This window comes from Cynocephalus volans, chromosome 5, assembly GCF_027409185.1.
Source record: "Cynocephalus volans isolate mCynVol1 chromosome 5, mCynVol1.pri, whole genome shotgun sequence".
In the NCBI taxonomy this organism is placed as follows: Eukaryota; Metazoa; Chordata; class Mammalia; order Dermoptera; family Cynocephalidae; genus Cynocephalus; species Cynocephalus volans.
The window spans coordinates 58,248,913-58,274,315 of NC_084464.1; the positions used below are offsets into that span (position 1 = coordinate 58,248,913).

General features: G+C 33.8%; 1 protein-coding gene across 1 annotated transcript in view; it reads left to right on the top strand.

Annotated features, from left to right (window-relative positions):
• The window catches only part of CD2AP (CD2 associated protein), a 121,849-nt gene that overhangs the window by 63,813 nt on the left and 32,633 nt on the right, over positions 1-25,403 (top strand). Inside the window, exons 6-11 of the mRNA XM_063097193.1 lie at positions 11,173-11,360; positions 13,557-13,635; positions 14,053-14,147; positions 16,218-16,322; positions 17,687-17,723; positions 18,912-18,974. Of these exons, the coding sequence (XP_062953263.1) occupies positions 11,173-11,360; positions 13,557-13,635; positions 14,053-14,147; positions 16,218-16,322; positions 17,687-17,723; positions 18,912-18,974 (567 nt within the window). The remainder of the gene's footprint in view (positions 1-11,172; positions 11,361-13,556; positions 13,636-14,052; positions 14,148-16,217; positions 16,323-17,686; positions 17,724-18,911; positions 18,975-25,403) is intronic.

Sequence of the window (25,403 nt, forward strand, 5' to 3'; positions counted from 1 at the left end):
GTACTTTCTTCTTTTGCTTAACCCTTTACAATAACAGTGCATTCTAAATGTAGAGCTTTGTGATTATGGGATGGGAAGTCAGCGGGTGAAGTACACTATAATTCCTTATTTTTTTTTCCTAACTAGTTTTTAGGCAGAAAGTTTCTACATATTGATGTGAATACCAGGAATTGAGTGGTGAGTGTTTTATAAGGAGTGACTACTTAGAATTTCAGTTGTAAAAAGTACATAGTTTTTTAAGTTTTAATTTAAGAGTTTGATCTTATGCATTATGATTTAAAGAATTGATGTTTACTGTTCCTCTGTCCTAACAAAGTGTAACAGCTTCTGTCTATAATTGGTTTTTTGACACTCTTTTCAGGCAGTAAAATAATTATGTTTCTAATAGCTGTTCCAAAAATTGAGGTGGCTGTACATTATAAAATGGTTTTTTTTTTTTTTTGCTCACAGTATTGTAATGTCATATTCACCGTATTTGGTTATTTTACATAGTTTCATCTCACACTTCTTCAAATATGGTAGGGTTCTTTTATTTCTCCCCCTCCTCCATCTCCGCTTTCGTTTCTGTTCTTCCTCCTGTCCCTCCTCAGAAATAAATGGGATTGTATTCTTGGTTTGACTGGTTAAACTCTAGCTGTTACTGATAAGAAGATAATTTTGACTCTAAATAATGGGTGGACAATGTTACCTGAGACTTCACAGGTAATTTATTTTTATGTCCTCAGTTTTCATTGGAGAACTGTAAAATTTATTTTTTCTGTAGGAATATGGTAAACTCATAATCTGTTCTGTTACTCAGTGGTTTCTATGCAAAATGTTTTTAGCATTCAGTCTCAGGAAAAGCGTTGCTTCTTTAGGGAAGTTTTATGTTTCAGCTTTTGTAATGAAAAGTCTCCTTTTCAACCCTTCTTACTTAGAGGTCTTTTTGTCAGCCTTTGGATTCCATTTACTTGCTAAATAGGAACTCGCTTTCAGTTTTTTCCCTTTTTCTGTAAAACCAGTGACTGGTATTTTCTACCCTTTTATAAGTCCTATCTCCACAATAAGCTATTCCAAAATCTCTGTTAAGATGGTCAAAACTGATTGTCTGGTCCTTTTCCTGCACCCAAATCTGCACTATACCGTCTTCCCCCTTTGAGTTAATGACAACTCCATCCTTCTTTTACTTAGGCCAAAATCCTTGGATTTAAGCTCATACCCTATACTTGATTCATCAAGAGATTTAGTTACCTACTAAAAAAATGTATAGAATCTGTTTTCTTTTTACCATCTTCACTGTTGCTGTCCTGGTATAAATTATCATCTTTTGCTATGTAATTCCAATAGCCTATTTGCCATTACCTTCCTACTGAATGTTCTTAACAAAGTAGCCAGTAGTGATCACTCTCCAGTAGCTACACATTTTACTTAGGGTAAAAGCCACAGTCTTTTAAAATGGCAAAAATCCCTCCATGATGTGACATCGCCATAACCCCTTACTCTGTGACCTTATCTCTTACTTAACTCTCCCTTTTATTCACATTGGTCTCCTTACTGTTTTTTAAAGATGCCAGGAATATTCCTTGTCTCACAGCCTTTGTTTATACTTGCTATATATAGCAATTATAAACATGGCATGTTCTTCTTTGAGATTTCCTGATGGATTCCTGTCTGATTGAGGATTTTCTCAGAAATCACCTTATCATTGAGGGCTTTCCTGATAGCTCTGCACCAAAAAGCCTCCATCCCGTGTTATTTAATTCACTTATCTTCTTTAATCTTTCTTTGAAGCATTTATTACTATTCCTTATTTATTTGCTTATTGTCTGTCTACCCACTCATTAGAATATATATTTTTTGTTCACTGCTATGTACTCATTTTCTAGAACAGCATCTGACATACTGATGCTCAATGAATGAATGAATGAGTAATATTTTGTGGTATACAGAAAACTTTTCAAACATTTTGTTGAGTGAAATCCTCTTAATCTTTGAGGGCATTAGTATCACTCCTATTTTAAAGATGAAGAAATTGGAACTCCTGAGATTATTTAATCACTAAGTGGTAAAATCAAAATTGGGATTCTGTTTTTCTGATTCCTTTTTTTTTTTTCCACTTTATTATTTAACATATGGGGATGTGGATGTTAGGTAGCTTCACTATTGTAGTCTATTTGTTTGCCTACTGTCTTCTCCTAATTTTCTTTTAATCATGCCTACAGCATTTTTTTTAAAATGAAGTTTTAGCCCTTTGAGAGTTATGAGCAGTGATATTTGGTGGGTATACTGGCATTTCCCAGGGAGTCACTGCATTCCCAAATTTGAAATTTAAAAGTCAAAGCCAGTGAAGAGAAATTCTAAATATAAATACTACTGTTTATATATAATATACTATTTATATATTTATTCATTCAGCATATTGAGAACTTGTTGAGCAAATTGTTCAAGGTTCTGGGAATATAGGGATGAGCAGAGAAAGCATGGTTACTTGTTTGAAGCTTTTGTTCTATTGGGCAAGAAAAGACTGGTAAATAAGTGATTATAATTCAGCTTTAGGAATATGAGGGTGCTTCAAAAAGTTCATGGAAAATGGAATTAAAAGATAATATGAATCTTTCCATGAAGTTTTTGAAGACCCCTTGTATTTGTGACAGGAAAGATCAGTTTGTTAAAGATATATGTAAGAGGGCTAACCTAGACTTGGCAGGGTGTGTGGGAATGCACCCAAGAAGTAATACATTGAGATCCCCGAATGGGTAGGAAATTCCTGAGCAAGTTTGTGGTGGATGGGGAAGAAAGAGCGTAGCATTTTCAAGATCCTGAAAGAGATTCAATTCAAAGGGATTATAGCATGTATAGTTGTACGTGATAAGTGTTAAGGCTGGAGAAATTACTGGGTCAGGCTTAAGAAAGCATTACAGAAACATTAATCAAGTCACAGAGAAGCCTTAGAGGGGAGTGAAACGATTAGATTATTTTATTAGGTAGATCGTCTTGGCTGCAGTGTGGAGAGTAGATTGGAGAAGAGTGAGACCAGGGTAGCAAGACCAGTTGTGAATGTTTTGATAATTTAGGTGGAAATAGTATGAGTCTAAATTAGAGGAATGCTATGCAGATGGATAAACATGAGTAGAATAGTAGCTATAAAGGTGGTAGAGTAGTTCCCCCTAGTCTGCAGTTTTGCTCTCTCCATGGTTTCAATTATCTATGGTCAACAGCGGTCTGAAAATATTAAGTGGAAAATTCCAGAGATAAACAGTAAATTTTAAATTGCTTGCCATTCTGAATAGCATGATATGTTGTCCTGCCTGGGACATGAATCATCCCTTTGTCCAACATATATACTCTGTATACACTACCCATCCATTTAGTAGCTGTCTTGGTTTTCAGATTGAATTTCGTGATATTGCAGTGCTTGGGTTTGGTACTATCCACGGTTTCAGACATCCACTGGGGGCCTTGGAATGTATCCTCTGAGGATAAGGGAGAACTACTATACAAAGAACAGGACCTAGTGATGATGGGATATGGGAAATGACTGAAAAAGAGAGTGAAAGGCTTCCAGGTTTTTGGTTCAATAAGCTGAGTAGATGGATATATCATTTACAGAGAGAAGGATATGTTTTGGAATAGAGAGGAGGTGATGAATTGACTTCTGGAGATGTTGAGTTTGAGTCTTGTTAGGGATGTGGGGACATCCAAGTCAGTTGTATACATGGGTATGTATCCTTAGAAAAATTTGAGTGAATGTCCAAAATTGGGGCTTGACAGTATTTTAGGTGATATAAAAAACTAGGATTATATGAGATGACCTAGGGAGAACGTACAGAGTAGAAAAAGAAAAGAGCCTGTGACAGAATCCTGTCTAGCAACATTTAAGGTATGGACTGAGGAAGAGTAACTGAAATGAAGACCAAGCAGGCACATAGAGAGAGCCAGGAGGAAACCTATGAGTGTGTGGTAGTCAAGGGAAGAGATTTTTAGGGAGGCCAGACACAGTAGTGTGATGTGGTTCTTGAGAGATTAAGTAAGAGAAAATATAAAATGTAATCCTGTATTTAGGGAAAAAGAGATTATGAAGAACCTGAACAAGAGGAGTAGAGTGAGGTGATTGGGACAGAAGGTAAATTGAAGAAGGAATGTTAGAGATAGCACAGAGTTAAGTATAAGGCAGTATAACAGTTAAGAACAAAGTACATTCAAGGATGGTTTTTAAAAAAAATTTTTTTTATTACATTAAATTGCCTTTGGCCAGCTTTTGACACTAATAATTATTTATTGGGTGAACTACTGCATCGGTAAACTCTATATCATTGATAAGGTTTCTGCTTGATGCCTGCACTTTAATGTTCTTGATGTTTTGTATTTGTATAAATGCTACCTGCTGATTTTAAAGAATGCAGGCAATGCAAGGAAAGCACAAAGAAGAAAGTAAAAAGCAGAACAAAATAAAAATAAATCTCAATTTCAGAAATTAAGCCATCAATAATGAATAACCATCATTTCCAGAAACCTCTTTGCATTGATACAGATAGAAGTTTAAAAGATAGGTTAACAGAAACATTGCTTGTTCTTTTTCTTTAGGAGGAACAGTCTCGATCAACTTTAAATGCTAATAGCAAAGAACAAGTAGAAGGGGAGAAACTGAAGATGGAAACTTAGAAAAATGGGGCTTATCAGCAGAATAGGATTTACCCAGAAGGTGAATGGATTTCACATTATGAGTATGATGATTAGTCTCAACTGATTGGGGATACATCAGAATTAGTAGGCTTAGTGGCAGGAAGCTGAGAGAGAGATCTGTATTTTTATGTTTTCTATAAAAACGGTGAGGTATTAAGAATAAGGTGCTAAGTGGGGAGGTCAAAATTTTGAGGAGACTGAAAAAGTCCTGGCAAGGATTCTTAAACGTTTTGTGCCATTCATCCCTCTAGGCTTCACTGGGCAACTAGAAGGATGCATGGTACAAAACATTTAAGAACCCTTCATGGGTTGTTCTTCAGAATTCTAGTCTCTTACAGGTAGAAAGAGTTCAGTCTCTTAGGGAAGGAGCCAGCTGAAATTTCATGTGATTATTTAGGCTCTGGAAAAGAAGAAAGTGCTTATTGCTAGTGGGACACAGGAACCTGGGGGAATGGTTGTGTATAGTGGATATCCCGTAGGTGGTGGATAGAAATTTGCTAGTCTGCAGCCTAGTCACCAGGAGTTAAGGTGGTACACAGTTTACTTTGGGGTCTGTAGTCCCACATGAAAGAACAGAAGGGAACTATACTAGAGATGAAAAACACAATATCTGAAATGAATTTCTTTCTGTGAAATTTTAACAGTAGACTAGATGATGTAGAAGAAAAGATCATTGCACTCGAAAATGTAGAGTTAGAATATATCCAAAATGCAGCATGAAGAACAAAAGATTGCAGAAAACTTCTAAAACACACTTAGGATAAACAGCAACTTAGGATAATTTTAAATGGTCTAACAGGTGTAGCTGGAGTCTCAGAAGTAGAGGAGAGAGAGGGTGGACAGAAAAAATGTTTGAAGAATTAATGCTAAAAATATCCAAATTTGATGCAAGCTATAAACCCACAAATGCAAAAAGTGTAAACATTCATACAGAGTTTGAAAACAAGCAATAAATTGAAAATCTGAGAAGGAGCCAGAGGAGAAAAGACACATCAAGTAAAGAAGAATGGAGATAAGAATCCCACAGATTAATTTCAGAAACTATGTAAATCACAAGACGATGTCCTTAGAAACTGTTTAAGGCAGAAGACAATGGAATGACAAGTTTGTTTTGAAAGAAGAAAATTGGTCAACCCAAAATTCTATTTCCTATGATAATCTTCAGAATAAAGGTGAGATTTAAAAAGTTTTTAGACAAACAGAAATAGCTGAGAGAATTCATTTCACACAGACCTTCACTACAAAAAACATTAAAGTGAGTTCTTTGGGTAAAAGGAAGGTGATACCACATAGAAACTTGGATCTACATAATGGGATGAAGAGTGGCAAAAATGTGGATAAGTAGGAACTATTTTATATTTCAAAATTTCTTTAAAAGATAATTGACTATTTAAAGCAAGAAGAATAATATATTATCTGACTTGTAATGTGTGTAGAAATAAAATGATAACAATAGCTCCAAATACAGAAGAGGTGAAATGGAAATGTACCATTATAGGGCTTTTACCTTACTTGTGAAGTAGTATAATCTTATTTCAATACAGATTTTGGTGAGTTAAAGGTGCATATTGTTAAGTCTAGAGCAACTTGTAAGAGGTTGTCTTAGTTCATGCTGCTATATAACAAAATACCTGAGACTGGATATTTCATAAGCAATAGAAATTTATTTTTCACAGTTCTGAAAGCTGAGAGGTGTCAAGGCACCAGCAGTTTCACTGTCTGGTAAGGAACTGATCCCTGCTTCCAAGATGGCACCTTGTTGCTCTGTCCTCTGGAGGGGATGATCACTGTAGATCCTCCCATGGCAGAAGGGACGGAGGGCAAAAGGGGCAATTACACTCCCCGAAGTCCTTTTATAAGGGCACTAGTCCACCCATGAGGGCAGATGCTTCATGACATAATCATCTCCTAAAGGCTCCACCTCTTAATACTATCAAATGGGTCGTAGGTTCCAACATAATGAATTTTGGAAGGAGAGACACAAATATTTAAACCATAACAGGAATATAATAATTTAATGATAAAATGGAATACTAAGAAATACTTTAAGAAAAGTCAGGAAAAGAGAAAAAAGGAATAAAGATCAAGTGGGTAAATAGAAACAAGTAGCAAGATAATGGATTTAAACATAACTACATCAGTAATTATGTTAAATGTAAATGTTCTAAAAACACAAATCGAAAAGCCAAGATTGCTAGGCTGGATAATAATGTTGTCTCTCAGAAACTCACAGACAGGTTAAAAGAAGGATGGTAAAAGATATTCTGTGCAAAGCATAATAAATCTAGAATGGTTATATTAGTATTAAAAGTATATTTAAGGAAAAGAAATATTACCATGGAATAAAAAGGGATATGTCATAATAATGGAGATAATTCATACAAATTAGAAAGCAATTCTAAATATAATTCAATAGCAGAACTTTAAAATACATGAGACAAAAACTGCCAGAATTGAAAGAAATAGACAAATCCATAAGATGTAAACACACTTCTCTCAACAACTGATAGAACTAGTGGACAAAACAAAATTAGTATTTAGAAGACTTGAAAAACTTTATAACTAAGTAGACCTCATTAACATTTACAACATAGTTCATCCAACAACACTGGAATACCCAATCTTTGGAAGCATACATGGAATATTCACCGGATAGACCATATGTTGGGGCATCAGACAAGTCTCAGAGAATGTAAAATGATTGAAATCATAGAATAGGTTTTGTGACCACAATGGAATTATTTTAGAAACAAAAAGATACTTGGGAAATTCTCAGATGTTTCAAAATTAAGCAACACTTGTAAGAAACCTATGGATTAAGAGGAAATCCTGAAGGAAATTAGACATTTTTGAAGTAAAAGTGGAAACACAGCATACCAAAATTTGTGCAATGTAGGTAAAGCAGCATCTTATAGGGAGATTTATTGCTTTAAATGCTGATATTGGGGAAACAAGGAAAGACAAAAATCAATCTAAATTTTTATCTTAAACTAGAAAAAGAAGAGCAAAATAAACCTGAAATAATTAGAAAGAAGGAAATAACAGCACAAAATGATGAAATAAAAAACAGATGAACAGTCAAGAAAATCTGCAAGTTCAAAAGTAACAATAAGCACTTATTTCTTAGGTCTGTATGACCTCGATATCAAAACCTCATGAATTCATTACAAAAAAGGGAATTATAGAGCATTATCTCTTATGAACATAAACAGAAATTCGTAATGTAATAGCATGTCAAATCTGGCAAAATATGTAAAGGTTAATACATCATGACTAATGTGGTTTATTCCATACATGCAAGGTTGGTTTAAAAAGTCAATATAATCTACCATATTAACAGTTTAAAGGGGAAAATCCATATATGGTCATCTCAGTAGATGCACAAAGAGAATTTACATATCAGCACATAGGATAACAACTGTCTGTAATAGCAATAGAAGGGAACTTTCTAAATTTGATAAATCTCATCTATGAAAAACTTGGAGCTACTATTCTTAATGGTAAATTCATAGTAACATATATACATAGTGGAATACTAATCAGCAAAAAGGGATGAAATATGGATGCATGCAACAGAATATATGAATCTCATATTCTGTATAGCAAAAGAAGTAGACACAAAAGGCTTGTATGTGGTTAAATTTGTTTGAAACTCTATGAAGGCCATATCTATAGTGACAGAATGAAGATCAGAGGTTTCTTGATGCTTAGGGTTAGGAAGAATTAGGTGTGTCTGATTCACAGGTGTCTTTTTTGGGGGTAATAGAATTGTTCTGTATCTTGGTTATTGTGGTTACATGATGCATATAGTTGTCAAACAGTATTGAAATGTCCATTTAAAATGGGTTATCGCAGCACTCTTTACAATAGCCAAGAGTTGGAACCAGCCCAAATGCCCATCATCAGATGAGTGGATACGGAAAATGTGGTACATCTACACAATGGAATACTACTCAGCTATAAAAACGAATGAAATACTGCCATTTGCAACAACATGGATGGACCTTGAGAGAATTATATTAAGTGAAACAAGTCAGGCACAGAAAGAGAAATACCACATGTTCTCACTGATTGGTGGGAGCTAAAAATTAATATATAAATTCACACACACACACACACACACACAAAACCAGGGGGGGGGGAAGAAGATATAACAACCACAATTATTTGAAGTTGATACGACAAGCAAACAGGACATTGTTGGGGGGGAGCGGGGGAGGGAGAAGGGAGGGAGGTCTTGGTGATGGGGAGCAATAATCAGCTACAATGTATATCGACAAAATAAAATTTAAAAAAAATAAAAAAATAAAATTTGCTACCCACAGTAAAAAAATAAATAAATAAATAAAAAATAAAATGGGTTCATCTTTGGGCCGGCCCCGTAGCTCACTCGGGTGAGTACGGGTGCTGTTAGTGCCAAGGTCGCGGGTTCGGATCCTATATAGGGATGGCCGGTGCACTCACTGGCTGAGCATGGTGCAGACGACACCGAGGGTTGCAATCCCCTTACCGGTCCAAAAAAAAAAAAAAAAATAATAATGGGTTCATCTTTTTGTGTGTAAACATTCTCTCAATTAAGTTGTTTTAAAAAGTGTAAGTGTATTACAGAAAAATATGTATATCTTCTCCCATTCATTGTTCTATGTGGCTTTGGCTAATATTGAAAGTGGTTAGAGTAGAACACTATACTTGTTAGCATTACATTTCTTAAGTTAATAAAGGTTGTTTCTGTAAATCACTTCTAAAATACTTTCACTTGTTTGATTGGAGGCTTTTGTGGTTTGAAGCTTTAAAGAGTTTAAGACTGTAGTTTTGGGATCATCTAGAATTCAGTTCAAATTTTGGCTTTGTTACTTAACTACCTGCAGATCCTTGGACACGTTATTAATGTCTCCTTGCCTCGGTTTACTTATCTGTAAAATGAGGGGTAATAGTGCTTAATGTTAATAAGCACATGGAGGTAATTAGGACAATTAAATGAAATACATGTATAGTGCTTAGGAAAGTGCCTTGCACAGAATAAGCCCAAGATAAATGCTAACCCTACTATTTTTATTACCCTTGTTATTATTCTTACTGTTATACTTCAGTGAATGGATAATCACATATTTTTCCCTACCCTTTACCCCCAATCTGAAATGTTTCAAGAATTTTCTTGATGATTTACCCTAGAACTTTGTTTCTTAGATTATAAAGGTCTCTGAAAGTCTGATAAAGGCTGTGCCTCTTTTACTCAGAAAAATGTTCTGAAAAAATAGTCACAGTTTTCCATGGAGTGGTTCATAGACTCATTGAGGCTGTAAATAAAAACTCTTGTATACTGAGCAAGAATGTAAAATTTTTTTTACCCATGTACTATTAAACATTCTTTAAACTTTTTTATTTTAATTTATCAATATACAATGTAGTTGATTTTCGTGTCCCTTTACCAGTTCCTCTTTCCTGCCCACCTGTCCCCCCCTCCACCATCAACATCATATCTGTTTACTTGTCTTAACAAGTTCAAGGAATTGTTGTGATTGTTGTCTTTTTCCCATAAACTTTTTTATCATAGTAATTTAAATTTCCACTGACTACTTTAAAATTAGACTTAAGTTACTCCATCCCTGAGTTAAAAGGACAGGGCTTCGGGCCAACCCCGTGGCTCACTCGGGAGAGTGTGGCGCTGGGAGAGCAGTGGCGCTCCTGCCGTGGGTCCCTATCCTATATAGGGATGGCCGGTGCATTCACTGGCTGAGCGCGGTGTGGGCAACACCAAGCCAAGGGTTGCAATCCCCTTACCGGTCACACACACACACACACACAAAAGGACAGGGCTTCAACTGTTGACTATTTAAAATAAGCATTTTTTTAAAAGGAATTTATTTTTTAGTTGAAACATATTGGTTGTACATATTTATGGGGTACAGAGTTATATATTTTTTTATCTCTGATTTTTTGGGGTTTAGTTTTTTTTTTTTTTATCATTATACAATGTAATTGATTTTCATGGCCTTTACCAATTCCTACCTTTCTCATCTCCCTCTTTCCGTTTCCTATCGCCGGCAGTCTCAGTTCTGTTCACTTCTCTTAACAAGTTCAAAGAATTTAAACATTTTTTAATATTCCCAGTTTTTAGTATTCAGAAATTCACCCTAACTTAGATCAGATTGAATCAGGTGACTTTAGAAATGTTTCAGTTTTATATTATGTCATCTTTGACCAAAAGCTGTAAATTTGACATGCTCTTGTTAAAGACCTTGTATGATATGATTTCCTGGACTTCTTAATTAGTATTTTACTAATTAAATTTTACCAATTAAATTGAACTTGCTACTGTACTACATGTAACAACAAAAAAAATTAGTAAAAAGTACATCTTACTCTTTTGGATGTTTTAGTAGCCAGTCATTTAATTTGTTGTTTTTATTCTACCATTTTTTAGTAGGAGCTATAGAGTGTATATGGAAGGGGATGTCAAGATTTTCACGGTTCTAGGTGTCATTCTTCAAAAACAAATTATTCTTTCAGAATCTGTTTTGACTGGGCCTACCTCACCTTTACCTTCTCCGGGGAATGGAAGTGAAACTACATCTGGATTGATAACACAGTCAAAGAAAATTCGAGGAATTGGATTTGGAGATATTTTTAAAGAAGGCTCTGTGAAACTTAGGACAAGAACATCCAGTAGTGAAACAGAAGAGAAAAAAACAGAAAAGGTAATAATGAAGAATTTGACTTAGATTAACTTCACTGATTCTCTCATTAAGCATTTTTTAAAATGTAAAAGTCAGTTTGCAACTTTGTTACATTTCAGTTTTTGAGATCGCTAATAATGTGGTTATGAAAGAGAAGTCTGTGAGAAACTTTCTAAATTTACGGTGATTGTTTATGTTTGAATTTCATAAAATTAGAGTGCTTGTTTCTTGCTGAATTTAACACAAACTTTTTTTTAGTAGGAGCTTTACATTTTTTAATTATCACAGTTTAATAAAAATAAAAAAGGGAAGATTTCTTTTTTTGCCTTTTTAAGTTAAAATTTTATAATTTTTCTTTTAACTTTTTAACTTGAAGTAGAACTAAAATAGGCCATTTTAAAATGAATTCACAATGAGATATTAAGCTAATTAGTCACTACTTAACTTTCCTCTGGATTGTCAAAAATGGTTAAATTTTCTAACCTCTCTCCGAATTTATGGAAGATTTTATTTTTCATTAGCATTTTACTGGTATTGTGAAATGAAACAGTGAATGAGCCATAAATTTTAAGATCTAATAAGAGGCTTTAAAATAAACCCTTTAGTTTTTATTTTGGTGGAAAAATAGCTACAGTCTGTAGAACATTTATTTCAAAACTGTTCTGGTGTCAGTCCCTTGGAGATTACTTCCCTCCTGTTTACTTCAGACAGGAGGCTTTTTCCTTGGTGTTCAGGGTGGTGTTTCCCCTATAGTCCTCACTTGTATCTCTTTCTCTAACTCTTAAGAGTATAAAATATTTCAGTATTTATTTGCTTAGTTTAGCTACATTTCATTAACAAGACTGTCTTTTGGTTAGTGAATTATATTTTGAGGTTTTCTCCAAAGGTAGTTTGTTATTTTTTTCTTTTCTAGCTTGCTAGGTATTTTCTCATTAATAGTGAGTTCAGGAAAGCAAAATTCTACTTTTCTACCCTACACTCTCCTAGCTCTGATAACTAGATGGCATTAAGATTATGAGGTGTAATTGATTTTTGATTTTAAAGGTAAATATTGGAATTCTTATGGTTTTTGAAATGGTGCTGTTTAGCCATATAATAGCTAGGAATGTTGGAAAAGCAATTCTTGCATTATGAGAGACATTAGATGATCTGGTGCCCCTTCCAGTTCTAAAGCTTATGATTATATTGTGTAACTTTATTTGATTAATGATTACATTAGTAATCTTTCTATCACCATTAATAATATCCACTACTCAGAGTTATTAGGGGGAGTAGTCTCAGGGTTACCCTTCATGATGGTCTTGTGAGGTTTGCTTTCATCACTGATCTAGAACTTGATGAGGTAGGGAGCACATTTGCTATGTTTGTAGGTGACAACAGATTGGAAGATGTGATTAGAACTGGGAGAAATTAAAATGAGTATCTTAGAAGATAAACAGAAAACACAGTGTTAGGTAAATTAGCAGCGTTCAGATTTTTAATGAATGAAATCTAAGGTCAAATTTACTGCTTTTTCCTGGGAAGAGAACTCAAGGAAATAGTATAAGATGGTGAAGGACTTACTGTAGACAATTGCAGTGGAAAAATGTCTAGTAGACTATAATTATAAGGGTTGTAACAGTTGTAACATTACCTGAATGTTGCCATTCAGATAGCAATCAAGTATAAAGAGTTTTTTCCCCCTATCTCATTTTAAGGTTAAATTTAGTGTTGTTTAAGAGTCCACTTTGTAGAGTCAGACTTTTTAGGTTCACATCTGGGCTCCAATACTAAATTATTTTATTGTGGCTAGATTACTTAACTACTTGCTGATTTATAAAAAGGGTGAATAATAATGACTACTTTGTACAGATAGTTATGAGGATTAAGTTATAATGTATGTAAAGTGCTTACCTCAGGGATTGGTATGTAGTAAGCTCTCAAATGCTGTTGTTTCTATTTATTTTAGAGATTCTAAAATTAAATCACAATAATGTATTATCGGCATCATAGTATGTTTATTATCCTTAAGATAAGGAGTTTTAAAAATTAGTAGTTCAAAGCTATCATTTAAGGAACTTTTGAGATCTTTATCTTTTTCATTGCTGAGTTTTCAGTCACATTAATAACCTGGCTGTAAGTACTTGTAGGGAAAGTTGGATAACTATAAATGGAAATTTTAACAGTATTATCTTTATTCTAACTTAAAATAGTTGATGCCATCCTTTTCTATTCTAGCCCTTAATTGTACAGTCACTTGGAACCAAAACTCAGAGTGCAGAGATAACAAAAACAGACATTGAAGGTAAAATTAAAGGTAAGTTTCTGAATAAAACTGTCGTATTAAGAATAATAGAAACATACACAAATATGTTATGAGACTTGTTAAAGGCATTTGTTACACTATACTACTTGATCAGAATATTAATTTCTACTAGATGGAAGCACCGTGAGATTAGGGATTTTGGTATGCATTGTTCATTGATATAGCCCCCTGCAGTTAGAATTGTGCCTGGAACATAGCAGGTACTTAGTAAATATTTGAATGTGATTAATGAAATTGTTACTTAATATACAGTATTGGCTGTAAGTTTAAAATTTTACAATTTAAAGATGAATTATTAAGTTCATCTTTAATAACTTCTAGTGTGCGTTACACAAAATACATGCTTAATAAGTGTTTGTTAAGTGAATCAATTTGTATAAGCCATATTATTTACATTCTTTATTTCAGCTAAGGAATACTGTAGAACATTATTTGCCTATGATGGTACTAATGAAGATGAACTTACTTTTAAAGAGGGGGAGATAATCCATTTGATAAGTAAGGTAAAGTATTTCTCAGTTTTTCAGTAAGTTATTTAATTTATTTATAGAAGTATTTTTCACAAGTTTTATATTCCCCCCCAGGATGTAAGGTCTAAAAGATCTGGGACTTTTTGTTTCTGGGTCCTGAGAAGCTGACCCATAATGAGTGCTCAGAAACTTATTTTTTGAGCTAACTTTTATTGTTTATATTTGTAATAATTGATATATTGGGAATTATTTTTAACCATCCTTTTTTTTTTAATTAATAGGGAAACAACCTAATGTCTATCAGTATGTAAATGGTTATGAAACTCTTTAGGTTGTGGAAAATGATGTAGCTACTTAAAGGAATGAAGTGATTTAAAACTTGGAATGAATTCTAAGGCAAAATAAAGAGAAAACCCAGTAGTATTTGGACATGGGCAAAATCCTGTAAGAACTTTATAAGACAGGTCAAGAATCTCTAGTCCCAAAATCTGAAATCCAAAATGCTCCAAAATCTAAAACTGTGTGCCGACATGACACCATAAGTAGAAAATTCCATAACACAGATGCATTATTTTTTTACTGTATAAATGGTGTGTCATATTTCTTACTATTAAGTACTTATGTGTGAATAAATGTAAGAAAATGATTGCTTATCAGTAGTGTATAAATTCAGAGTCAGTAATGATGGTGGTGCCAAACAACCACGAATTGTCAACATGGATGGCTGAGATAGTGGCACCTTTGTTTTCTGTTGGTTTAATATACACTAACTTTGTTTCATGCTAAAAATATTGTTTGAAATTACCTTCAGGCTATGTGTATAAGGTGTATATGAAACATAAATGAATTGTGTGTTTAGACTTGGATCCCATCCCCAAGATAGCTCATTAGGTATATGCAGATGTTCCAAAATCCAAAAAAGTCAGAAATTTGAAACACTTCTAGTCCCAAGCATTTTGGATAAGAGATACTCAACCTGTATAGGAAAATTATAAATGCTTTGTCTTTGCTGTAACCCTGTAGAACAAATTTTGAAATGTCTCCCATTGTTTTTAATTGACTTTGTCATCAGATGGCTTAATGTATGTAATTTTTAAAAGATAAATTTTGTGTATATTTAAAGTATACAATATAAAAAAAGAAAAAATGGTATACAATATGATGTTATAGGATACATATAGATAGTAAAAAGGTAAATGTACTGAAGCAAATTTGAAAAAAAGAAAAAATGGTATACAATATGATGTTATAGTATACATATAGATAGTAAAAGGTTAATGTAGTGAAGCAAATTAACATATCCATTATCTCACATAGTTACCCATTTTCTTGTTATTGTGACAAGAGCAGCTAAAACCGACTTGTTTAGAATGAATTGCAGAAATGTATGACTATGTAATTTTTAATATTCATATTTGATGATGGCTAAATTTTCATACAAGGGTGGGCACTGGGAAAGAACTGAGAAGATATTGTTAATTTCTAAAGCAGTTGAATAATGTGATTAATTTTTAGTATAAAAATTGTTAAGGAAAATGTTAAGAAGAATACAGTATGGAAATTCATATGTGTTCTCCCTCCCTCCTTTCCTCTCTTTCTCTCTCCCTCCTTCCCCCTTCCCCATCTCCCCTCACTTCCTTTTACCTTTCTACTCTCCTGAGAACACTTAACCTTGTAGATGGAATTTTTAAATTGAATTATTTAAAAAAATTAAACCTAGGTTTTTTTTTTTGTAACCGCTAAGAGGATCGCAACCCTTGGCGTGGTGTCGCCTGCACTGTGCTCAGCCAGTGAGCGCACTGGCCATCCCTATATAGGATCTGAACCCGCAGCCTAGGCACTCCCAACGCCGCTGTGCTCCCAGCGCAGCACTCTCCCGAGTGAGCCACGGGGTCGGCCCTAAACCTAGTTTTATAACTACTGTTAAAAGTAATATGTGGGGACTGTTTTCTTTTAGGAGGACCTTATGATCTGTTTAGGTTTTTTTGTTTTGTTTTTTGTTTTTGTAAAAATGAATTCAGTATAATCCTATTTTGTTGTAAACTTTTTCATCATTTAAAGATAACTCCTATTATCTTAATTATTCTTTGTTTTGCTTTTTAGGAGACTGGAGAACCTGGCTGGTGGAAAGGTGAACTTAATGGTAAAGAAGGAGTATTTCCAGACAATTTTGCTGTTCAGATAAATGAACTGGATAAAGACTTTCCAGTAAGCTTTTGTTTTTCAATGGTGATAATATTTGAAAGAACATTCTGCTAATATTTTTTCAAAAACAGGTTTTTTGCACTGTTATTGAATAGTTTTTATAATGGAGTTTCAGATTTATGTATCTAGATAGAAGTTATTTGAATATAGTAAAACAAAACAGTGTTTCACTTCTGTGATTTATTCCTGCTCTTTTCCCCTTTCTGACTATACTTAAAAGTAACCTTAGACTTCTTTATGATTAAAAAAAAAAAAAAAAAGAAAGAAAAAAGGCTAGCTATACTAGTTGGATAAATTAGTACTTTCCTGGAAGAAATTGTATTTTTATTTACTGTTGTTGAAAAGCTTTAGTTTATTTTAAGGAACCGTTGACATTACTATAATGCTGTCAGTGCGGTGTTGGGAAGGCAAGAAGCAGGGTCTTTGTCCCCTTACAGGATTTAATATCGCTATGTAACTTCTCAGAGAGAATAAAGTGAGGCTGAGTCTATTCATCAGTCTTCTTTTGCCTTTCTACAACTTGATCCGTTTTTTCCCCCCATATAGGGGGAATCTAATTGAGTTTTAAAATAGAGGGAAAGAGTTAGCAGAAGTACACAGCAAGACAGACTACAACATTTGGCTTAAACCAGTGCACAACTCCCTAACCTTTGCATCTTTCACTTAGTTAAGTATATTATTGGCAATTACTCTATGGAGGCTTAGGTTGTCTGAGGCCTTTTCTTTGCTAGGTTGTATTCATTATTGTTTCAGCCTTCGTATGCTTTATTTTATACTTTATAAACATTTTTTCTGTTTTAATTATGTATTCATACTATATTGCTTATCAGTTATTCTTAATTTGGCAAAACCAGATTTCACATACTTCTAGAAATTTATCTCCATTGTTTAAGGCATTAAATTAAGTCTAAAAAATGCTAATAAATTGAGGAAAAATAGGCCTTTGAGAGTTTTGAAGAAATAAAAGTAAAAGGCTAGGACTATTTATTGATACTCTTTTTTTTCGAAAAACAATGCACTTTCTTCCTTGTTCTGTCAGTCTCCCCTCTGTCCTCCCAACTGTGAAAAAGGAATAAAATGGTGCTTAGGAATCTTAAACTACGGGAGGCAAAATAGAACATTTTTGCTTATTAAGATTTTTTAGGTTTATCCAATCCAGTGATAGAGGCTATTTGTTCTAATGGAATAAATTTTTGTCAGTTACCTTTCATGGAGTTCTTAGTATCTTAGCATTTTATAATTTTTGGCAAGGATGGGATGAGGAGAGATGTTCATATAATTTAGATTATTAATGATCAGAATTTATTTTAACTATAAATATTTAATATGTAACCAGTCAACTCTTTTCACCATTGTTATTGTAACAGAAACCAAAGAAACCACCACCTCCTGCTAAGGGTCCAGGTATGTATGTAAGAAACACATTATTTAGCTATTTTTCATGTTTTAAAATTTTTAAATGATAAAATTGGGTTTAATTTAAAATTGGGTTTAATTTAAACCATTAATATTTATTAGCAAAAACAAGTATGATGTAGTATATAAAAATTTTTAGGAATATATAAAAATTCAGTGTTCATATATGTTAGTGTCTGTCATTTTTTTTATAAGTACCAGTGGTATAAAAGGGTAATCTTGAAAATAATTTGAATACATTATATGTATTCAAATACATTAGTTATATGTAAGTTTGAGTTAATGAAATTGATCAAGTTTAAACTTGGTTTAGAAAACTTAATATATTGACCTATTTAATTAGTTATTCTACCTTTTCAAATGAAATCCATTTGTTAATCTCTTAAACAGATACTAATTATGTACTCTTCTTTCAGAGAGCATGCTATAAGGGTTAAATAAAAAGTACATGAGGTTTTTTTTTTTAAACAGTTGAGTAAATTATGATACAACTAGAAGTGTTTTTCACAGCTGAAGTTTTATGATCTGGCTCTCTATTTCCATGACTTCTGCCCCCAAATATCTGATTTTTACATGTATAGTATTTTATTTCTTGAAAGATTTGATATTTTTTAGAGTAATGTAAGTCCTTCCCTCTTTCTTGATTTCCATTTTGTATTTGCTGACCTAATCCCAGAGGAAGGAAAGCATAAAATAAAAGTAATTTTTATAGAAGCTGGTGTTGGAGGCTTACTATGAAGCTGTAATCTTCAATAAGGTAGCCACTAGCCACATAGGGCTTTTAAAATTAAATGTAAAATACAGAATTCAGTTTCTTAGTCACAGGAGTCATGTTTCAAGTGCTCAGTCACGTATTGTAAAACACAAAAATAGGATATTTTCATCATCATAGAAAGAAACTTCTGCTGGACTGCGGTGTGGTAGAAGATATGAACTCTAACACCTAAATTTGACAAAGCAGCAGCTGAGACCACAGAGTTATGACTTAGGGTAATAGCGGCAGGTTCAGAGTTAGAAGTTGAGCCTAATGATTCTGGTACATTGTTCTTTCTCTTAAACCATGTTTTCATCTGATGTTGTCTTTAAACTGATCTTTACTTTTTAGGAGTGTAATTGTCTCTTGGCTCTAAAACTAATTTTTTTAACAAAATTATTAACTTTATGTTTTCTCCCCAGCTCCGAAGCCTGAGCTGATAGCAGCAGAAAAGAAGTATTTTCCTTTAAAGCCTGAAGAAAAAGGTGAGGCTGATTTTCTACTTCCCTCCCAAAACAGTTCTTTTTTTCATTGTCACTTGAAAGAAAAATGTATCTTCATATTGAGTCATTTACAATGATTTTTTAATAGGTGTTCATTATTTATTTTGCAGCGCTTGGAGTTTTCTGGGAAGGACTAGTTTATCAAGATTGATAGGAAATTAAGCTTTCACTCAAACTGATAACATACATTCATTAAAAAATTAAGGCACTACTTTAGTAGGATGTAGTTTTTAATCACAGTTATTTCAAATAATATATAAGAAAATTGAGCTTTGAAAAACTATACATGTATTATTTTTACAGTGTTTTAGTTAAATTAAAAAAAAAATTCCTTAGTATAAGAGTGAGTTCCTACTCATGGAAATAATTATGTATTATTTAATCCTACTGCATGTATTTGTCATGTAAACTTGGAAAGTTATTTCAAGGTGCCATATGTATTTTGTGAAAAAGAGTACTCATTATTTATTTGGAGAAAATATGTCTTCCTTTTGTACAGAAAGATCTGCAATGGTTGTCTCTAATATATTAGGTTATATACATGCAAAAACTTGAATATAGTTTTAGAATGCTTTTGTTTCTACTGCCAGTGTTGTAGTTTAACCCATCCTTGTGTTTTGCTTAAAGTACTACATCCCCTAACTGATTTCTCACTTTAGCCCCTTGTCTGGTTCATACTTCACATTGTTGCCAGGGGCATTCTTTTTACATAGACTATTTTTTTAGAGCAGTTTTAGATTTACAGAAAAATTGAGCCAAAAGTACAAACAATTGCCATATACACCCTGGCTCCTCACATGTACAACCTCCCCCACTATCAACATCCTATACTCGAGTGGGTATATTTGTTACAGTTAGCCTCTGTTGACACATCATTATCACCCAAAGTCCACAGTTTACATTAGGGTTTACTCTTGGCCTTGTACATTTTATGGGTTTTGACAAATGTGTAATGTATGTATGTATCCAGTGTTATAGTATACAGAATAGTTTCATTGCCCTAAAAATCTGTCCCTCCCCTCAGCCCTTGGTAACCGCTAATCTTTTTGCTATCTCCATAGTTTTGCCTTTCCTAAAATATTATATGGTTGGAATCATACAGTATGTATGTAGCCTTTTCAGATTGGCTTCTTTCACTTAATATGCATTTAAAATTTCTTCATGTCTTTTCATGGCTTGCTTGCTCATTTGTTTTTAGTACTGACTACTACTCTGTTTTGTCTATGTGCCAGTTTATTTATTCAGTTAATTACCTGGGGACATCCTGATTGCTTCCAAGTTTTGGCAATTATGAATAAAGCTGCTGTAAATGCGTGTGCAGGTTTTTGTGTGGACTTATGTTTAATTCATTTGGGTGAATACCAAGAAATGGGATTGCTGGATCATATGGTAAGAGTATGTTTAGTTTTGTAAGCAACTGCCAAACTGTCTTCTAAAGTGACCTTATCATTTTGCACTCTCACCAGCAATGAATGAGAGTTTCTGTTGTTTTACTTCCTTATCAGCACTTGGTGTTGTCAGTGTTTTGGATTTTGGCCATTCTAATAGGCGTGTAGTGGTATCTCAATGTTGTTTTAATTTGTAATTCCTTAATGAAATATGATATTGAACAAGTGTTATCACTTGTCATCTGTATATCTTCTTTGCTGAAGTATTTATTCAGGTCTTTTGTCCATTTTTTAATCAGGTTGTTTTCTTCTTGTTGAGTTTTATTTTGGGTAACAGTCCTTTATCAGATACTGTCCTTTGTTTATATTTTCTCCCAGTCTGTGGCTTGTCTTCTTTGAGGAGCAGAAATTTTTAATTTTATTGAAGTCCAGTTTATCAATTATTTCTTTCATGGATCATGCCTTTGGTGGTGTATCTAAAAAGTCACGGTCATACACAAGGCCATCTAGATTTTTTCCTTTCATCTTCTAGGAGTTTTAGGGTTTTGGGTTTTACATTTGTGTCTATGATCCATTTTGAATTAATTTTTGTGAAGGCTGTAAGGTCTTTGTCCAGATTCTTTTTTTTTTTTTTTTTTTTTTACATGTGGATGTCCAGTTGATCCAGCACCATATGCTGAAAAAACTTTCATTTTTCAGATCAAAATCAAAGTCCATATTTGAGGCTGTCCTCTAACACCCAAATTACATTTCTGGTATCATCTTCTACTCGACTCATTTGTTAAATGCAGCAAACACTCTCTGTTCCCTGAATATGTCATGGACCTTCATAGCTTCATCTTTTTGTTGTGGATTGTGCTCAGCATTGAAGTTTTTTTTTGAATTCCCTTTCTTTTTTACATTTAAGAATTTTTTATTTATTTATGATGCAAAAATAATTTGTATTTAATTAAACTATTTTTTACTCTCAGATTGGTTCTTTGTGATCTAGTTATTGTTAAGTAGGAGTCTTAGATCAGTTTTAATACTTGGTTATAATATCTGTCCTATCTGAAAAACTCATCCTATCGAGGTATGTAGAACTAAATGTAAGAAGTATGTTGTTGGCTTCATTATCTACATCATGATTTTTTTTTATAGTCTTCTCCGTCAAGTAAGCAGCAGTTGTGTTAAAATTCAGATCGTAACTTTCCATGTTCCCTGAAATCTGTCAGTTGATCTTATAAACAAAATGAAAGGTGATGCATTTTTATTACAATTATCTGTTCAAAATTCTGGCCATGGTGGAGTAATAGGAACCAAATTTACACTCCTGAGTTAAACAACTAGAAAACTGGACAAAACATATGAACCAGTGGTTTCCAGACATTGTACATCAGGCATCATAGGACTGGATTACTGAGACAGGGAGATCAATGAGGTGATCCCTATAATTACCCCAGCTTATTGCCCAGAAGCAGTTTACAGGCAGCATAAAGGAGAAAGCCTATTGTTCCTGCAGGGTTGAGGACACAGAGATAGGAGTTAGGGAGATCAAGGCAGCTACAGGGGTGAGGGGGCAGTGCCAGGGTGAAGGGAACTATACAGAGCAAGTACTGAGATCTGTATAGGGCTTACCATGAGGCTTTGATTGAGTACAGATCACATGTAGAAGGAAACTTCCATAGCTGGAGAAATAACTGCTGGAAAGCAATAGGCGAAGCATCTTCTGTAATTCACAAATAGTTCATGTTCCCATGACCCAGGGTATTAAGATCTCATAATATGTAGGACATTAGAGACCATATAAGAGTATGTGTCAACTTAGAGTAAAGGCTTCTCTTCATTTGCCTGGGAAACAGAGCCAACTAATTCCAGAATAAAATTCAGTACAATTTAAACACATATAACAAAATCTTGTACTCAAGAGTGTAAAATTCAGTGTTCATATCTGATCAAACATTACCAGGATGACACGAAGCAGGAAAATAGCAACCTGTAACCAAGAGAAAACTCAGTCAGTAGAAACAGAGCCAGAAATGACAGAAATAGTTGAAATAATAGGCAAGTACATTGAAACAGCTATTATAAATATTTCTCAAATAGGTAGAAGAAAACATGAATATGATGATATGAGAAATGGAAAATATAAGAAAGATTCTAATTAAACTTTTAGAGATGAAGAGTATAATATCTGAAATAAAAAATACTGAATGAAAGGTCCAGCAGATTGGAGACTACAGAAAAAAATTTTGGTAAACTTGAGGACATAGCAATAGAAACTAAAATGTATAGAAAAAAGTGAACAGAAAATTACGTGAGTGACAATATCAAGTAGTCTTACTTATGTGTAACTGGAGTACCTCACAAAAATGGTGAAGAGAGTGGGGACAGAAAAAGATATTTGAAGGAATGATAGCTGAAACATTTTCAGATTTGGTAAAAAAAAAAACAATAAGCCTAATGATCCAAGAAGCTTAATGAGCTACAGGCAGAAGAAACAGAAAGGAAACTACTTTATGGCACTTCGTAATAAATTTGATGAAAACCTGTTATAAGGAGTAAAGCTTAAAGCCTGAAAAGAAATAAATGTCAATCCAGAGTTCTATACCTAGCAAAAATACCTTTAGAAAATGGATTCAAAATGAGTACTTTCAAACAAAGTCTGAGAGAACTCATTACCAGTAGAGCTGTATTACAGAAAAACGTTAAAATGAGTTATTTTTGGCAGAAGGCAGTTGGAAGGTAATGAAGAATGCCAGAAATGGTAAATATATGAATAAATATAAAAGAACTTTTTTTTTCCGTTTTAAACATCTCATTAAAAACACCAAAACTCTTCAGTGGGATGATTTTAAAACTTATTATAAAGTGTTGGTTTTAAAGTTTAAGTGTGCAAATATGAGAATGTTTAAATAGGTGAAACAAGACAAGGCATAAAAAGGGAAACAATTCTGAATATTTTTATAGTGTTTTCTTCATAATCCTGACATGGCTTTAATAGATTAGGTACAAGGAACAGGAAATATGTCAGTGTTTTGCCAGTGACCTCTGGACACATGCATTGGGGAAGAGAGAGCCAGTGTCAATCTGAATATTAAATAATGGTAAATTATTTCCTTGTAAATAAAAATAAATATAAATCAAAGTTCCACCCTTGTTCTCACAGTCAAGAGAAAGGAGAGTTTTTTTCAAACCATGGCTAGGATCAATTTGAGGAGCCTTAAGCCTTCTGACAAGGAAATACAGTATTTTCAACTAGTACATATATTCATGGTTTTTACCTTTCTTATTATCTTAGTTCTGAAGAGATATCCTTTGAAAAGCCCTGTTCTGTTAGAGAGGGGGGAGAAAAGAGCTACTAGAAACCATGAAACCAGTCACCCCACTACCCTTAATTCTTAAGTGACTCTAGTTGCTTCATGGGATATTTTTTCAAATGTTTAGAATGGTGGTTAAACTCTCACTGTCTGCTCCCTGCCCCAAGCCACCATGTGGATTTTCTCAAACTTGCTTAGCAGTTTTCTGCCCCCCTGCTTTTTTCTCAGAGGTACCTAGAATGCTGGCCATGCTGTGTCCCAAGAAAAGTAGTAATATCAACACTTTGGAGCACAAGTTATTCTGGTTTTTGGAATGTCTTTTTTGTACATACCTTCAGTGAGATACCCATCATATTCTTGTTATGAAATATATATGATAGGAAGGGAGGGACAGGTGTTGATTTTGGAGTGCCAGGCAGTGAGGCATATAAATTTATAGGAGACAATGTAACAAGAACTCTTATAAAATCACTTAAATGATTGCCTTTATATGTCTCCTGCCCCTGCCCCCCTCCCTCCCATCACATCCACAGGAAGAGTGGGAAAGGGTGCCAGTCTAGTTCCACAGTTTTACTGGTAGAAGCAGTGAATTCGTGCCCACTTTTGCATGAGGAACTTTTTTTTTTTCCTGAGTTTCTGTTATCGTAGCATTATTGGGATCTGCCACCTTATTTTTCAGTTGATTTTTAAGCAGAGCATAACTTTGAAATACACCCCTCCAGGCAGGGAGTAAGCAAGCAGGGTATATGCTAGTAGTGGCATTCTGGATTCCTAATTAGCAGAATGGGAAGGAAGAGTTGTGTTGGTGGAGGTTCCTTCTTGAGGTTTTCTTGTCTTTGCATATGGCATAGATATTAGCCTGACATTAGAAGATATCAAGTTACTGTTTTGGGGAAGATGTCATCACGTGCTACAAATTCATTAATGATACACAAGAGTACAGATTCTTAGGGACTGGTTGGCTGATTTCTGGGACTTTCAACCCCAGTACTTGAATTATGTATTTTATCCTATCTCCTTTAAAAAAAGGTATGGCTGAATCTGTACTGACTACATAAAATTTATCTCTTACAAAGGTGGTGTGGCTGCTGCTGGTTCCCACCCAAAGGTCCAGTTGCATGATCCGTTCATTCATTTATTCACTGAACTAAAATTTAATAAAGGGTATCAGAGCTGACTCTTTTGTTGTGCTATTTTCAATTCTCTGGGCAGTCATATATACAACGGTACTTCAAAAAGTTCATGGAAAGATTCATATTATCTTTTAGTTCTGTTTTTCCATGAACTCTTTGAAGTATCCTTATATATTTAAACATTTATGGCTTCAATCACCATCTGTATCCTGCTAATTCCCAGTCAGTGTTTGTTTGGATTTACTCACATTTGTTGCTTTCTTTGCTCTTCCATTTGTTTCCATTTTATCCTTTCTGCCTAAAATACTTTTTTTTTTAGAATTTCCTTTATGGAAGATGTAAAGATGGAATATGTTTTTTTTGTTTGAAAATATTTTATATCCTCTTCATTCTTGAAAGATGTTTTTGCCTTATATTGAATTCTAAGTTGACAGAATAGTAGTAGGCCTTGGTCATAATTCAACATAAGGCCTGAAATGGAAGTCTTGAGGTATCTACTTCGTTATGTCTTTGCTTAGGAGCATATTCTTTTTATAAGTCAATAAAAAGAGTGCTAAAGTTGTTAAGAATAAAAACTTTAAAATGTAATAA